At 35.8% G+C, this 15,990-nt stretch overlaps 1 protein-coding gene across 5 annotated transcripts in view; it reads right to left on the reverse strand.

Moving 5' to 3' along the window:
* Positions 1–15,990, reverse strand: part of LOC309665542 (uncharacterized protein) — a 406,582-nt gene that overhangs the window by 84,153 nt on the left and 306,439 nt on the right. For 3 of the 5 annotated variants that reach the window (XR_014266485.1, XR_014266486.1, XR_014266488.1), the window contains one exon: positions 771–3,384. Coding sequence is in view for 1 of the 5 variants with exons in the window: in XM_082472191.1 (XP_082328317.1) it covers positions 771–841 (71 nt within the window). In the remaining 4 variants the exon portion in view is untranslated. The remainder of the gene's footprint in view (positions 1–770; positions 3,385–15,990) is intronic. The other 2 variants (XR_014266487.1, XM_082472191.1) reach the window with 2 other exon arrangements.

The following is a 15,990-nucleotide window of genomic DNA, read 5'->3' on the forward strand; positions in this document are numbered from 1 at the left end:
AAGTAGGAATTGGGAGTTTCACAATTTAAGTTACAAGAGTTTCCAAAATGGTAAGTTGTTTAAAGACTTTTGCTACCTTGTGGTTATAATTAAGATTTTTAAGACTCAGAGCTTCTCCTTTAACTGAGATGGACTTCTACACAAAGTTCCTCAAAAATTCATATAAATCAATAAGACATTTCTTATTTTAGGCTAATATAGAAGTAATTATATTTAGTATTATACTACAGAAAGTGGAAAAGACACTTATTTTTAGTATTTGACTATAATTTCACAACTTATTATAAAGTTCTTTTTTTTTTTCTATCCCTGCAATGTGGACTTCAGAAATAAGCCTATCAGTCCTGGACACAAGGAAGTCACACTGTCACATTTTCCTCCAGTTCATGCCATAATTGGAAATCAAGCAATCAGAAATGTCTTTACAGTACTATGATTTAGCATTATGTCTTCAGCTTTTATTGAGGGCTGATATAATAACGGGCTCTATGAAGAAACTTGATAAAACTGCTACTGAAGACACCTCCCATTATATTGTTCGATGTCCCTATAAAAATTATCCAATTTATGTTTTTCTCAAGGTTCCAAGCAAGAAAGAGATTTACCTTTTTGATGATTTTATCTGATCTCTTTCATATACTTTAAAAAGAGTTATAAACTAATAAACAAATTCAGCAAAGTTGCAGGATGCAAAAACAATATACAAAAATCAGTTGTGTTTCTATAAACTTAACAATGAACAATTCAAAAAGGAAATTAAGAAAACATACCCAGGGAGATTGCCTATCTCCAAGTCACTTAGTTCTTCTGGGTTTTTAGCTTGTTGCTTCCTCTGAAACATATTCCTCTGTCACCTCATTTTGTCTAAATTGCTATTTGTATTTTTATGTATGTGGTAGGTTGGTTATGTTTCTCAACCTTGACAGAGAAAGAAACATATCATATGATATCACTTATATGTGAAATCGAAAAAAATAATACAAATGAACTTATGTACAAAACAGAAACAAACCTACAGACTTAGGAAACAAACTTATGGTTACTGAAGGGGAAAGGTGAGGGGGAGGGATAAGTTAGGAGGTTGGGATTAACATATACACACTACTATATATAAAATAAGTAAACAATAAGGACATACTGTATAACACAGGGAACTATACTCAATGTCTTATAATAATCTATAATGGAAAAGAATCTGAAAAAGAATATATATATATGTGTGTGTATATATATATATATATATATATATATATATATCTGCATCACTTTGCTGTACACTTGAAAATAACACAACATTGTAATTAACTATACTTCAATTTTAAAAAAGAAAAAAAAAAAAGAAAACATTCCCATTTCCAATAGCATGAAAAAGAATAAAATGCTCATGAAGAGAGTTAACCAAGAAGGTATAAGACTTGTACACTGAAAACTAGAAAACATTGCTGAAAGAAATTTTAAAGGACATTAAAAAAATGGAGAGACAGCTCATGTTTATGAATTGAAAGACTTAACAGTGTTTAAATGTCCATACTACCCAAAGCAATCCACAAATTTAATGTAATGCTTATCAAAATTACAATGGCATGTTTTGCACAATAGAAAAAAAAATCCTAAAATTCATATGGAACCACAAAGAGCCCAGAATAGCCAAAATAATCTTGATCAAGAAGAATAAAGCTAGAGGCCTCACACTTCCTGACTTCAAAACATATTATAAATCTTCAATAATCAAAATACTATGGTATTGGCATAAAGGCAGACATATAGACCAATGGAATAAAGATAGATTAGAGATCACAGAAATAAACACGCATGTATACAATCAAACAAGGCTGCCACACTACACAATGGAGAAAGGACAGTCTCTACAATAAATGGCAGTGAGAAAACTGGATATCCTCATGCAAAAGAATGAAATTGGATCCTTATCTTACGTCATACACAAAAATCAACTCAAAACGGATTGAAGACTTACATATAAAACCTGAAACTATAAAACCCCTAGAAGGAAACATAAGGGGAAATCTTCGTAACACTGGTCTTGGCAATGATTTCTTGGATATGAAATCAAAAGCACAGGCAACAAAAGCAAAAAATTGGCAAGTGGGGTTACATCAAACTAGAAGGCTTCTGCACACGAAGGAAATAATCAACAGAGTGAAAACAATTTATGGAGTGGGAGAATTTTTTGCAAGCCATCTATTTGATAAGAGGTTAATATCCAAAATATATGAGGAACCCCTACCACTCAATAGCAAAAAAAACAAATAACTTGGTTAAAAAACGAGAAGGGACCTGAAAAGACATTTCTCCACAGAAGACATACAAATAGCCAACAGGTAGATGAAAAGATGCTTAACATTACTAATCATCAGGAAAATGCAAATCAAAACCACAATGAGCTATCACCTCACACCTGTTATGACAGCCATTATTCCAAAAAAAAGAAAACAACAAGTGTTGATGAGGATGTGGATAAATTAAAACACATACACTGTTGGTGGGAATGTAAAATGGTGCAGCCACTATGGAAAACAGCAGGGAAGTTCCTCCAAAAATTAAAAATAGAACTACTATATGATCCAGCAATCACATTTCTGGGTATATACCCAGAAAAATTGAAAATAGGATTTTAAAAGATATTTTCACTCCCATGTTCACTGCAGCACACCCTGAATGTCCATCAATGGATGACACAAATGTGGTATACACATGCAATGGAATTTTAAAAAGAAGGAAATCCTGACACAGGCTACAACATGAAAGAACCTTCAGGACATTATACTAAGTAAAATAATACAGTCAAAGGACAAATACTGCATGATTCCACTTACATGAGACATTTGAAGTCGTCAGACTCAGAGAAGCAGAAAGTAGAATGGTGGTTGTGTAACCGAGCAGGACCCAAGGGGGCCTTCCTGAGACAGACCCCCTTTCCCTATATCCTCTGTTGTAGCTTCTCTCTGGAGTAAGCAGATAATAGTATCTCATGCATATTTCCTGAGTTTTTCAGATGCTAAAGCCCACCACCAAATGGAAGAAATTAACTACTTGATGATCATGAGCACATAGCCCCCAGACCTCTGACACTTAAGGATTGATAATGTTAACACCTGTGACACCACCCTGTTACCTGAACATCAGCCAATCAGAATTGTGCACAAACTGATCACATACCCTGGGATGCCCCTCTTTCACCTTGCCTTTAAAAATGCTTTGCTGAACCCCTTCAGGGAGTTCCAGGTTTTTTGAGCACAAGCCACCTGTTCTCCTTGTATGGCCCTGCAATAATCCTTTTTCTGCTCCAAACTCCAACGTTTTGGGTTGTTTGGTCTTCCTGTGCCTCAGGCACACAAACTGGCATTTGGTAACATTTGACAGGGTCTGGAAAAAGGGAAAACATAATATTGTTAGATAGTACAGAGTTTCAGTCATGTAAGAAGAAAGAGTTCCAGAGATCTGCTGTACAACACTGTGCTTTCAGTTGCCAATACTGTACTTGAACACCTAAAAATTTGTTAAGGGAGTAGATCTCATGATAGGTGTTTTTTACCACACACACACAAAAATTAAACTATAAAACTTCTAGAAAAAAACATAAGAGAAAATCTTTGTGAACTTCATCAAAATTCTGTACTTCTGCTATTTGAAAGACACTGTTAAAGTGGTTAAAAGATGAGCTGCCAACTGGGAGAAAATATTTGCAAATCATATACCTAATAAAAGACTTGTACCCTGAATGTATAAATAACTCTTAAAATGAAAGAAAAATGGGCAAAATGTTTGAATAGATAGTCTACCATACAAGATATAAGGTTTGAATGGACAGGACACCAAAGAAAATACACGACATAAGCACATAAATATATACTCAATATCATTAGTCATTAATACAATGAGATGCAACTACATACTGATTAGAATTTCTTTTTTAAAATATTACTTTATTTTTATTCCTCTAATTTACTGATGTTTCTTCATTGTAGCAGTGGAAATAAAAAAGTAAAATTTCTCCATGCACAAAAGGACTGACAGAAAGTGATGCAGGAGGGACATCTTTCAGGTTGTGAAAAATTCTAAATATGCTTGCCTGCTGAGGTCAGCCATCAGTGAAACTTCAAAGCGAATTCTAGTGCCTGAGCTGGTCCATCATGGGTCAGGAGGAGTGTTGCAAAGGAACCCTTCCCCTCCCTGGTGGTCAGTCATCCCTGGCCCAGGGACTTTGTGGAAAAAAGTTGCCCAGGTCCCGGGTCCCCGCCCTAGCCCTGGGCCAAGAAATGGGCAGCAGGTGGATGGGGAGGAAGCCATGGGCCTGGGGGTCCAGCAATGAGTCCCCGCCATCACCCTGGGGTCCGGATGCATCCTACTCACTAGAAGTCCAGTTGTCCTCGAATTTCTTAAATTAAAAAATTTTTATCATACAAAGTGATGATGAGGCTGTGAAGTAACTAGAAGAAATGAAAGAACGTGCCCATGCAAAGTCTGGTAACTTATTCAGAACAACTTTATTAATATAAGCCAAAACTCAAAATATCCCAAATATCCATCAACAGGTAAGTGGATAAACAGACTGAGGTTTATTCATAGAATAGAATACTACTCAGCAATACAAAGGAATAGGCTATTGGATGAACCTTTGTTAGAGAGTCCAAGCTCATACCGCTCACTGCAAGACAGGCCAATAAATAGAGTTATGATTTGTTGGGGAAAGAAATAGGGATTTTCTCTGGAAAGCCAGCAGACTGAGAAGATGGTGGACTAGTGTTCCAAAGAACCATTTTACTCAAGTCAGAATTCAGGCTTCTTTTATACTAAAAGGTGAGGGGATGTGGCTGGCTGTTGCAAACTTTCTGGTGTAGGAATCCTTTGCTCTTGCAGCTGTCCGTGTCGGTCTGGACACAATGTTCCTATAAACCTCCAACAAGACAAGTGTTATTTTCTGTTCTGCAAATAAGTGTTATACCTTTAAAGGTCAGAACCTTGAGAATGCGTTAGCATGTGTGTTTCAGGGTAGAGGCAACATTCCTTTACAAAGGTGCAAAGCCGGCGTGACTACGCACGGGCGACAAAGCACAAGGGTTAGAGCTAAAGGAATAGATCCAATATGGAGTCAGGTTTGTTCTTCTCTGCTACACTTTGATATAATTATGGTGAGTGAACATAGCCAGACAAAAAAGAGTACATACTGTGTGATTCCATTTATATAAAACTCTATGAAATGCAAACTAATCTACAGTGACAGAAAGAAGGTCAGTGGTTGCCTGGGGATGGAGGTGGTGTGGAAGGGGTGGGTGGGAAGGGCTGAAGGAAGGGATTATAAGGGGGAACGAGGAAGCTGATGGAGGTAGTGGTTATGCTCAATATCCACACCCTGGTGAAGGATCGGCCGGTGTATCCAGACGTCGAAACTCCTCAAATTGCCCACTTTAAATATGTATAGTATGTTTCATATTAATTATACCTCAACAAAGCTGTTAAAAATTTTCCTCATGCAGCTCTGAAATGATCTGAGTTGTGCTTAAAAAAGAGTTAATGAGGCAACATTCTCTAAGGTAAAGGAAAGACATGAAGACACAATTTACAGGGGTCCTGTGAGAGTTCATAAAAGACTGGGTTGGGAGAGTTTCTGTGGGAATGGAGAATGACCTATCTTGTTTAGTACTACTGGCTCACCTAATATTCCCCTATCCCAAAAACAAAAGCTGAAAACTCATTTGGCACCTAAAGTCCACTCTAGTTTTATGAAGCGTAACCATTTTTTTCCCCTCAAAGTCAGTCTCAAGTTTAAGATAATTCTTGGAGTCCAGGAAGGCATTGGACTGCTCCATTAAACTTATATTAATTAAATTCACCATCACGTATTCAATCAACAAGTATCTTTTGATCATCCACTTACTTTGTGCAAGTCTCTAGACTAGTCACCCAACTATAGAGGGTTCTGTGAACAGGTGCTGGCAGATCAGGACTGCTGTGTACACATTTAGCAAGATGAACAAAAGAATTAAACAATTGCTTTTCGGACAGAGCCAGTAGTGAATTATCGGTCTTATGTTGATGGCCAAGGTTTCCAGATTTGGCTTTAAATTTGTATCCTATGTAATTATATAATTTTTAGGGAATTACGCATGTACCAATTACTGTGTTGACAGGTATCGTACAAAAGTCCAACATGTATCTTGAGCAAAAGCTTTGTGCCCTACATCAGCCTTTGCTCCTCTGTAGTCAGGTTGGCCTCAGGACAAATAAAATTACATATAAATGCAATCCTGAGTTTTATTTTTCACCATAGGTTCTAAATAATTTGGCTGTAACTCTTTGGGGATGACATTCATGAAAAACTCTATAATCTTCGTTATTGTATTTCTCAGCTGCAGGTATTACCAAAGCTGTAATTTATCTAAATTGTATTTTTGTCCAAGGGTTATAAAGGGGATAATATGAAAAGTCTATTGGGATATTGTTAGTAAATTTATAAAATTACTTTCTGTATCCAGTTAGACCAAGTAATTTTTTCACTCGTTGCTTTTAGGGCAGGCTTATGTATCATTGAAGACTTCAAGGGAATACAAGTTAAGCATCCAAACAAAAATTCTTTGTCAAAAAGCATGTCTGTTAGGTCAAAGTTATCATTCATGGGGCTCAAGGAGAGCCTTTAGGTGAGTGAACAATTTAAGCCTAAAGCTACAGAACTGCAGACAGATATTTCCAGAATTCTTCGTCTTACCACTTAATGCTGTTCCAAGTAGTGAATTATTGGTGCCAGTGCCATATACACAGCCCTGGGGCACATTCTCACTGCTGCTTGATCCGATTAAGGTCAGAGTACATACATCGGAGGTTTACTCCAAAGAGAGGTTTGTTGTATGTAACAGATGCTCCCTAGCACACTATCCCCTTCTGTAGCCAGCGAGGAGCCGATGGTACCAAATACTGAGGAGGGTCTGATATCCTCTGGTCTTATGGACGTGAAGTGTATTGCATTTACAATGCTAGAGCTCCAAAGAATTGTGGGATCTCACCTTACCCCTTGGTGTCATACTGAGCAGTCAGTGAATACGAAACACTGTAGCTTCTCAGTTCTGTAACCTTTAACCATATGTATGCAACCTTTTCATCCAAGCCATCCAAGAAATTTCTGTGGGCCCAAAAGAAATGGGAAAGGTCTATGAGCCAGAAGTAACTAGCATAAAGCCCAAAGGTAAAGCTAGCTGGAACTAGTGGCCAGAAATCTGTACACAGCATAAAGCAGCAAATTTTTAGCAGCAGTTAGAAAAATCAGAACTGAGCAAATAGCAAAATGAGAGAGCAGAACTATCAAAACCAGAATAATTCATTGTCTATTTTCTAAGTTATCAGTTTAGATTACTTAGTTGCTGGGTTATAAAACTGAATAAACAAAACAAGACTGATAAATTGTCATAGATCCCCAAAGGCTAAGGAGATATGACAACTAAATGAAATGTGATATCCTGGATTGGATTCTGGAACAGAAGGAAATTAATGAAAAAACTGGTGAAATCCAAATAAAGTTTGAAGTTTAGTTAATGTGTCAGTGTTGGTTTCTTAGATTTGACGAATACAGATGATAGCACTAGAGAAACTAAATCACAGATGACAGCGCTACAGAAACTGAAATCAGGTGGGGATTTTACAGGGATTCTCTGTGCTATCTTTGCAACTTTTCTATAAATCTGGTATTATTTCAAAATAAAACATCTATTTTAAAATGAATTAAGACAAGACTCTTATCCTGGAGTAGTTGGGGCATACTTGGGAAGATACAGAAATGAGGAGACCAACTCAATTCTAACACTAAATGGTTTAATGAAAAGATTCACAAGGTGCAATGGTGCACAGGACAGGTGGAGCCCTTAGTCCAAACCAGGGTTTAGTGAGAATACCTAAGATCAATCCTGAAGGGTTTGTAGGATTGGTCGGGAAAGGAAAAGGTGACCAAAATTACAGGTAGAAGGAAGGGCATGAGGCCTGTGGAGAACTAAAACAATTTGGAAGGGCAAAGGATGAGACTAGAGATGGGAAAGATCAGGTTTGCGTATCTGGATAAGGAGCCGGAACTCTACCTGGGGATGATAGTGAATAAAATCATCAGTTCTGCAATAGCACAGGGATATATTTTTGGAAGCCAAGCTAATTTTAAGAATCTATAAGATATTGCATACATAAATAAAACAGAAGAAAAAAATGATCAAATATAAAAGATATTATTGATATAAAAACAAAGGAATAGAGAATATCGATAAAACCAAAGGAAGTTTCTTAGAGAAAATTTTAAAAAGTAATAAATCTCTACAAGTACTGTTCAAGAAAAAAAGGCATTAATAAAGAATATTAGAAAGGAAAATGGGTACATAATATAGAAATTAGAAGTAATGTGATAATGATTTGTCAAGAATTGAAAACATATGAAAAACAACTTTTGGAAAAAAATATAAATTATAAAAACTGATTCAAGAATAATTAAATAAAATAATAAAAGACAAAAAAACCTACTGAAAAATCATTTCTCCCTCTAAAACACATTAAACCAGATAATATTAGACCAATTATACTAAACCCTTTGACTCTTCTGGTATAATCATGATTACAAAATTTGATATGTGATTTTTAAAGTTTTAATCAATGTGATAAAGAAAAAAATGAAATCAAGTAATAAAAATTGGAAAGAAACAAAAATTGTCATTTTTCACAGGAGATATAATTGTCTGCATAGAAAACCCAAGAGTATCTATGGGAAAACTATAACATAAACTGTGCTACATCCAGAAAATGGAATATCATTTAGCACTAAAAATAAGTGAGCTATCCAGCCATGAAAAGACATGGTGGAATTGTAAATGCATATTACTAAGTAAAAGAAGCCAATCTTAAAAGTCTGTATATTGTATGATTTCAATAAAATGACATTCTGGAAATGCAAAAATATGAAGACAGTAAAAAGACTGCCAGGAGCTGAGTTGGAGGGTAGAGATGAATAAATGCAACACAGAGGATTTTTAGGGTAATGAAAATAATCTGTATGATACTATAATGATGGCTACATGTCATTATACATTTATCTAAACCCACATCACATACAACACCAGGAGTGAAGCCTAAGGTAAGCTATGGACATTGGGTGATTATAATATACCAATGTAGGTTCATTAATTGTAACAAACACACATGGTGCCTGCTCATACACATTCCACTACCATGTAGAAGATGCCAATAACTGCAAGCTCAATAAATGAATACCTAAATGGTAATGGTAGATGGTATTCACATCTTTTGAGCACCAAATATGTACAACAAATTATGTATTTTTGTATGTTAAATTGTATGTTCCTCACAACATAAAACTCATAATATGCTATACATCTATTCTATGTAATATTTTTCACAAAGGCAATTGATTATTTGTACAATGTCTATTTTCTTAATCAGGATAAAAGCTTCATGAAGATAGGAACCTACGTTTCTTGATCCTTTCCGTATTTCCAGGGCCTATCAAAACACATCTGACATACAGGAGGCATGCAACAAATATCTATTGATTGTATGAATAAATAGATAAATAGTTCTATGCGCTAGGTATTATTATTTCAATTTTACTGATAAAACTAGAGCATTAAATGACTTGCCCCAAGTAACATAGCTAGAAAGTGGCAGAACCAGATTTAAGTACACAGTTTTTCAACATTCAATGAAAAACTTGTTTCTCATTCGTGCCCAGTAATAAGGAGTAGCCCAGAGCACTTTTACAAATTCCATGTGAACTTCTCCCAAGGAAACTTTAGCCCGCTTCATCAGTTTCTTCTTAAAGATAATGAAAAGGTGATACTAAATACATGACTAAGGTTATCCTTGGCTTTTTAAAAGAATAAGAAGTGCAGCATATTTGTCTTCTGGGCAGCAGTGTAGAAGATTCAGAGACCAATTTTGGCAAATTGACCGGGCAATTACTGAGCATCATTTTAGTTATATACTGATAAGTTCTGAACAATTTCCATTTGTGCTTTAGTTCTTCCTACATGTTGCAAATTGATCATGTTCTTGAATTATCTATCTTTAGCCCTAGGGTCTCATTTATAACACCTGAAGACAATTAGATAATCGTTAATAAATACTAAACAATAATGGCATGAGAATGAAGCCTTTGGGGGGGACATGAAAAAAACATATGTGTTTGATGTCTGTTTTTCTATGACTCAGCATCAATCCCTTGGAATAAACAGAATGATATCATTAAACTTTTCCAATCGGAAGGTTTTTCACCAGATTTGTGACACAGATTAGGTAATACAATATCCTTCAGCGGTTAAGCTCACAAACATACTTCATCATGTGATGATGGTACCAATATTCTTGACACTTTGATAACTTCGTAAGTGGGAATATCACTTTCTGTTCATAGTTAGCGGTGAAGTTAAAGTGATTCCTACATTATTAAAAAGGTGCAACCAATTTGTTAACTGTGTACACATATACCTACATATGTGTGCATGTGTATTACACACACACACACTCATAGAAAGATACATTAATTATAGGTCCTGAATTTTTTTCAAAGAACTGAGATAACTGATATAGAAAAATAACATGCTGGGAAGGGTTGAACAAGTGAAGCACAGGATTTTTTAGGTCAGTGAAGCAGTATAGTTTAGGGCAGTATCTTTATGATACTGCAGTGGTCAATATAAGATATTAAACAAAACTCATAGAACATTACAAAACAAAAAGTAAACCTTAACGTATGTAAATTTTTTAAAAAATCACTTAAGATGTTGGTAGATGTTAGTATGGAATGCAGACTAGTATATTAGTATGACAAAAGAATCTAAATGCGTTACAAATGTATGAAATCTTACTGAAGGGAGTGGGAGAATAAGGTGCAGTAATGAATATCCATCAGTCCACTGTGATATAAATAAATGATGGAATTAATTTTTAAAAACTGGGGAGAAGAGACAAATCTCTCATGGAAAAGAATTCCAAACAATTTATATAGATACTCTGCTCTCAAGGAGGGAGAAGCATAACTCCCCATTACATTAATGGGCGGCACCTAGTGACATTCTTCCAAAGAATAAATATGGAAAACAGTAAGTAAAAGGGTAACTTTACAGTGGAGAAATTTGACAAACACTACCTCAACCAGGGGATCAAGAGCAACATGGAAGTGATGTCAAACTGATAGCCCCTTGATATGATATGATGAAAATGGCACTTTGCCTTTGTGTTCTTATCCCCAAGAAATCATAACACCAGTCTAGTCATGAGATAAATATCAGACAAATATCACAAACATTTGTGAGCTTAACCACTGAAGGATATTGTATTACCTAAATTACCTAAATTCAGAAACATTCAAAAAAAAATACCTATCCATACAGAACTGTGAAGGTCATCCAAAACAAGAAACATCTGAGAAATTGTCACAGTCTAGAGGACCCCAAGGAGACATGACAACTAAATGTAATATAAATAATACACTGGGTCCGTCTGAACAAAAAAAAGGACATTAGGGAAAAACTAAGGCAATGTGAATGAAGTATTGACTTTAGTTAATAATAATGTATCAATATTTGGTCATTAATTGTAACAAATGTACCATACAAATGTGTGAAATTAACAATAGAGGAAGGTAGATATGCGGTCTACTGGAGCTCTCTGTACTATCTTCCCAATAATTCTATATATTTAAAACTGTTCTAAAATAAAAAGCTTATATTTGAGAAAAAGGAAATGGGGCGGCAAGTTTAGAGAAAACAATAGCTGCATGAAAAACAATAAATCAGAACATGAGAACCAAAATCACAATATACTATTTTTAAAAAGCAAGTAATAAAAAGGAAATTTTCGAATTTCCAACAATAGAAGCAAACAGAGCATAAGGGTAGAAAATGTTAGTCAATTACTAGTCATCATTGTGACTGAAATTCTATACATGGGAGATTATTTCCTTATCTGTTGATTTATTTGGGAAATGGATCATTTCTATATCTGATAATCCCTTTTGGATATCATCAGTACCAGGATATTTAAATAATGATAAATAAAAGACTTCAGGAAGTTCCTTAAACTCAGTAATTCTCCTATTCCTTCTCCTTAAAGTATAATAATGCTATAAACCTAAGAATGCTGTTATATGAACTAAATAAGGTGATGCATTTAAAGCACTTCCATAGTACATGGCACATAGTAAGCCCTCAATAATTCTATTAGTATTCCCCCAAGCATCAATGACATAAATTATTATTATAGTTGTTGTTGTTATTCGGGATTTGTAGATAGTGTCAGAGATGTTACAAGTTCTGTGGTAAACGATTTCCCTTTATCACTATCTTCTATCACTAGTCTTCTATGAAGACTGACCTGCTCCTACATTGTTCTGATTTCAAAGACCTTCGAATATTTCCCTTTTTATTATTTAGTTTCATTTTCCAAAACACATTCCTTTTTTCCCTTTTATTCCTTATTTGTTCAATAATGAGTCCCTTTTGATTACTGTCTTTCTGTAAATAGTACCACCATTATTCCAGGCTTGAAACTTCAAAGCAATCTTTTAATCTTCTATTTTCTTGTTCAATTCAATTAGCCATCATCAAAAAAAAAAATACAATAATGTATCCTTTAAATCTCTCTCACATCTGTCCAGTTCTTTCTGTTGCCACTGCCAGCTTTAGGATTTAAAAAACTCATTCCTAGCTAGCTGTTATATCCTGATTTTCTTATTTCCCATGTCTCCTCATAGTAAACTTTCCCCTCATACAACAATATGTAAATATTTCATTGAATCCTCTGGACTCAATAGGATACAAGCAGAGAACACCTTTATTCTTTCTCCCACTCTACCTTCAAATATGCTCATGAACTAATTCTTTCCCTGAGTCCGCCACAAGTCGCAGGCAGATCCCTCCAAATTTCTAAGGCCCTTTAGTGACAAACTGTCTCAATCTGGTTCAATACAATTTAAAAACCTACCCCTTCCTTCCCCCATCCCCCTGCCCCTGATAGCATCTGCGTCAGACTTAAGCCTGCAATGGCGGATGGGGACATTTTTGCTTCTTCTCTACTCCTCTTTCACCTTCTCTATTCCTGGTTGTCTGACACCTCAAGAACCAGGACCACGAATAAAAGGTAATTAGAGATAAGCAGTGTAGTATCACATGCTATTAGAGGTGTTCCTTCTTCTGGATCTAATGCATGCACAAGTACTGTTTCATTTTGATTCATTTCTCACTTGGGAAGCACTTTTATTGGTTTTTCAAAGTTCCTCTACTAGGACTGCTGACTGCAGTTCCCAGGACACAGTCCCTGGCTCTCCCCCATGGTAGGGGACAGGTGGACATATAATGCACAGACACCCCTGTCCCAAGAAACTCTCTCCCTCTAGTATTTTCACTCCCACACATTTAAAGAATGTAAGTGGGCATTCACAACACTGGTAGCAATACATTTCCGATCTGTTAGCATGTTCTACAGTGGGCAGTCCTGCAGGACCCAAAGTAGGTATTTGACCCCTGTTCAATTATTCTCAATTTCCACTGAAATTAAGGTAAGTTCTATTTTCACAGTCTGTTAAAAGTAATTTTTAACTCACACTTTTATGAAAAATCACCATATGCTCATAAAGCCCATAGGCTATTTTCTTAGTCTAAGATTCATAATCTAAAGCCGTCTCTAATCTTCTCTGACTGGTCATTCTAATCTATTCCCTACTACTGAGCTAATCCGAACATCCTTTGCTGCTCCAAATTTAATCATCATTTTCTAAATTCTGCCTTTATTGCATCTCCATCCTCTACTCCAGTCCCCACCCACACCCCCCAGTCAGGATCCTTTGGAAGGAAATTAAGGAAGGGAGAAAGCTCAGATCCTTTTATAGAAATGATCTGTTCAGGAGGCCCCCAGTGTCATCAGACAGTTGTCATTATACGACTGGGCTCTCAAGCCCTCTGCAGCTACAGCAAATAACCTCTCCTCTGTCTTTCCCTTTGCTTTCCTTCCACAAGATTTACATTCCCAGGTAGAAACACACAGCCATGGCTAAATCACACAGCCACCACTCAAAAACCATGGGGCAAGGGGAAATGATGTAGCATTAGAAATTAGTCAAATTTATTATTTTTGGCACATAATATGACTGTTTATATAAAAATCCCAAGAGAATATATTAAAATAATTAGAACTCATATGAGATATCCACAAAAGTGACTGGCCACAACATCTGTATGCAAAAATCAATATCTTCCTTATATAAAAACAAAGAGAAACCATGATGAAAAAGATGTCAATCACCAAACAACACAAACAAAATATAGACCATTATGAAGAAATCTACAAACACTAATTCAGATGTGTAACAGAAGATGTGAATAAAAACATCCATTATTTTTGAATGAAAAGACGGAGCATTTTAAAGTAGCTTTTGTTTACCTATAATCCAGGATGAATTTGGACTGTTTGTAACCATGCTCCTTACTGAACAATAGGAATTTAGTGTGTGAATTACATTTTGTTAATTTGATTGAACCTATTCATTTTATTTGTGTGCGTGTGTGTGTGATATGTGTGTGTATTCTGGAAATGATCTGAAACTGACCTGTATACACAGAGATGTACAGAATTACAGGTTATACACTAACATACTCGATATTAAACATGAAAAAACATGAAAAAATATCTAAGTTCATGGTAGAGTCATGACCTCCATATTTCTACCCAAAGAGGTATTCATATTTTAAATCTGAAATCCCACTAAGGAAATCACATTAACTTTTAGCTTATTTTCCATTCTGTCAATCATGTAATATGGTCACTTATTCCTGGACGGATTTCATTGTATTTTCCATATCATTCAGAAATTAGAAAGTTAGATATGCTTAGTTGTTTTGTGCCACCTTGTTGTGCTATTAGAGGCTTGGGTAGATGACAAGATAGGATGTAAGACTGTTAAATCTCAACTTGAAGAACCTCACATGTTAATTACCATCTCATATCCCAGAAACATTGCCATTAATGATGGAAATTAATGAGGGTGGAGAATTAAAGCAAAAGTAAAGTTAGAACAATTAGAGAACTATGGTCAAATTGTTGGCAAAATAAGGGGTATACGGTGGATGTCCAGAACAAGACTTGCTTATTACTCCCCTGCGCTTAACAGCTCTCCTTCAGCAACTGCTGTGACTGAAGAATATCGGAATATCAAAAGACCTGTGTAACCATATCGTAATAGGGAAGAACAAATCTGACTCCATATTAGATCTGTTTCTTTTACTTTAACCTTTGTATTCTATCGCTACTGCTTCGAGTTAAGAATGTTGCCTATAGCATGATATATACAGGATAGCCCATTCTCAAGGCTCTGACCTTTAAGGGTATAACACTTTTTCATTCATATAGAGATAAAAAGTTGCAGAACAGAGAAGAACATTTGTCTTGATGAAAGTTTACAGGAACATCATGACCTGAGCTACGTGGACAGCTACAAGAACAAAGGATTCCTACACCAAGAAGTTTGCAACAGTCAACCACGCCTCTCCCTCACCTTGCCTTTAAAAATGCTTTGTTGAAACCCTTTGGGGAGTTCAGGGTTTGGGGGGGGCATGAGCTACCCAATCTCCTTGCATGGCCCTGCAATAAAAATTTCTCTGCTCCAAACTCAGATGTGTCGGTTTGTTTGGCCTCACTTGTATTTGGTAACAACATGAAACACTGAGGTCCTGCCCAATATCACTGTTACTGTCCTCAAGTGCTTTTGCTGACTCCAAATCTTCACTCGTTGTCTGCCTGATGTAGAGCCATTTGGGAAGGCTAAATAACCCTGTGCTGCACCGCACCATGCCCAGTCCTTATGTTCTCTCAAGAACACATCAACATGTTCTCATTATTCATTTTATCTTGGTTAAGTGAGGGGTGGATTGTTTATGAAAACAAAAACCTAAATAAAACAAAGAGACAAACAAAACAAAACTGTATTGTTACTAA

This window comes from Balaenoptera physalus (assembly GCF_965194825.1).
Source record: "Balaenoptera physalus genome assembly, chromosome: 8".
NCBI classification, from domain to species: domain Eukaryota; kingdom Metazoa; phylum Chordata; class Mammalia; order Artiodactyla; family Balaenopteridae; genus Balaenoptera; species Balaenoptera physalus.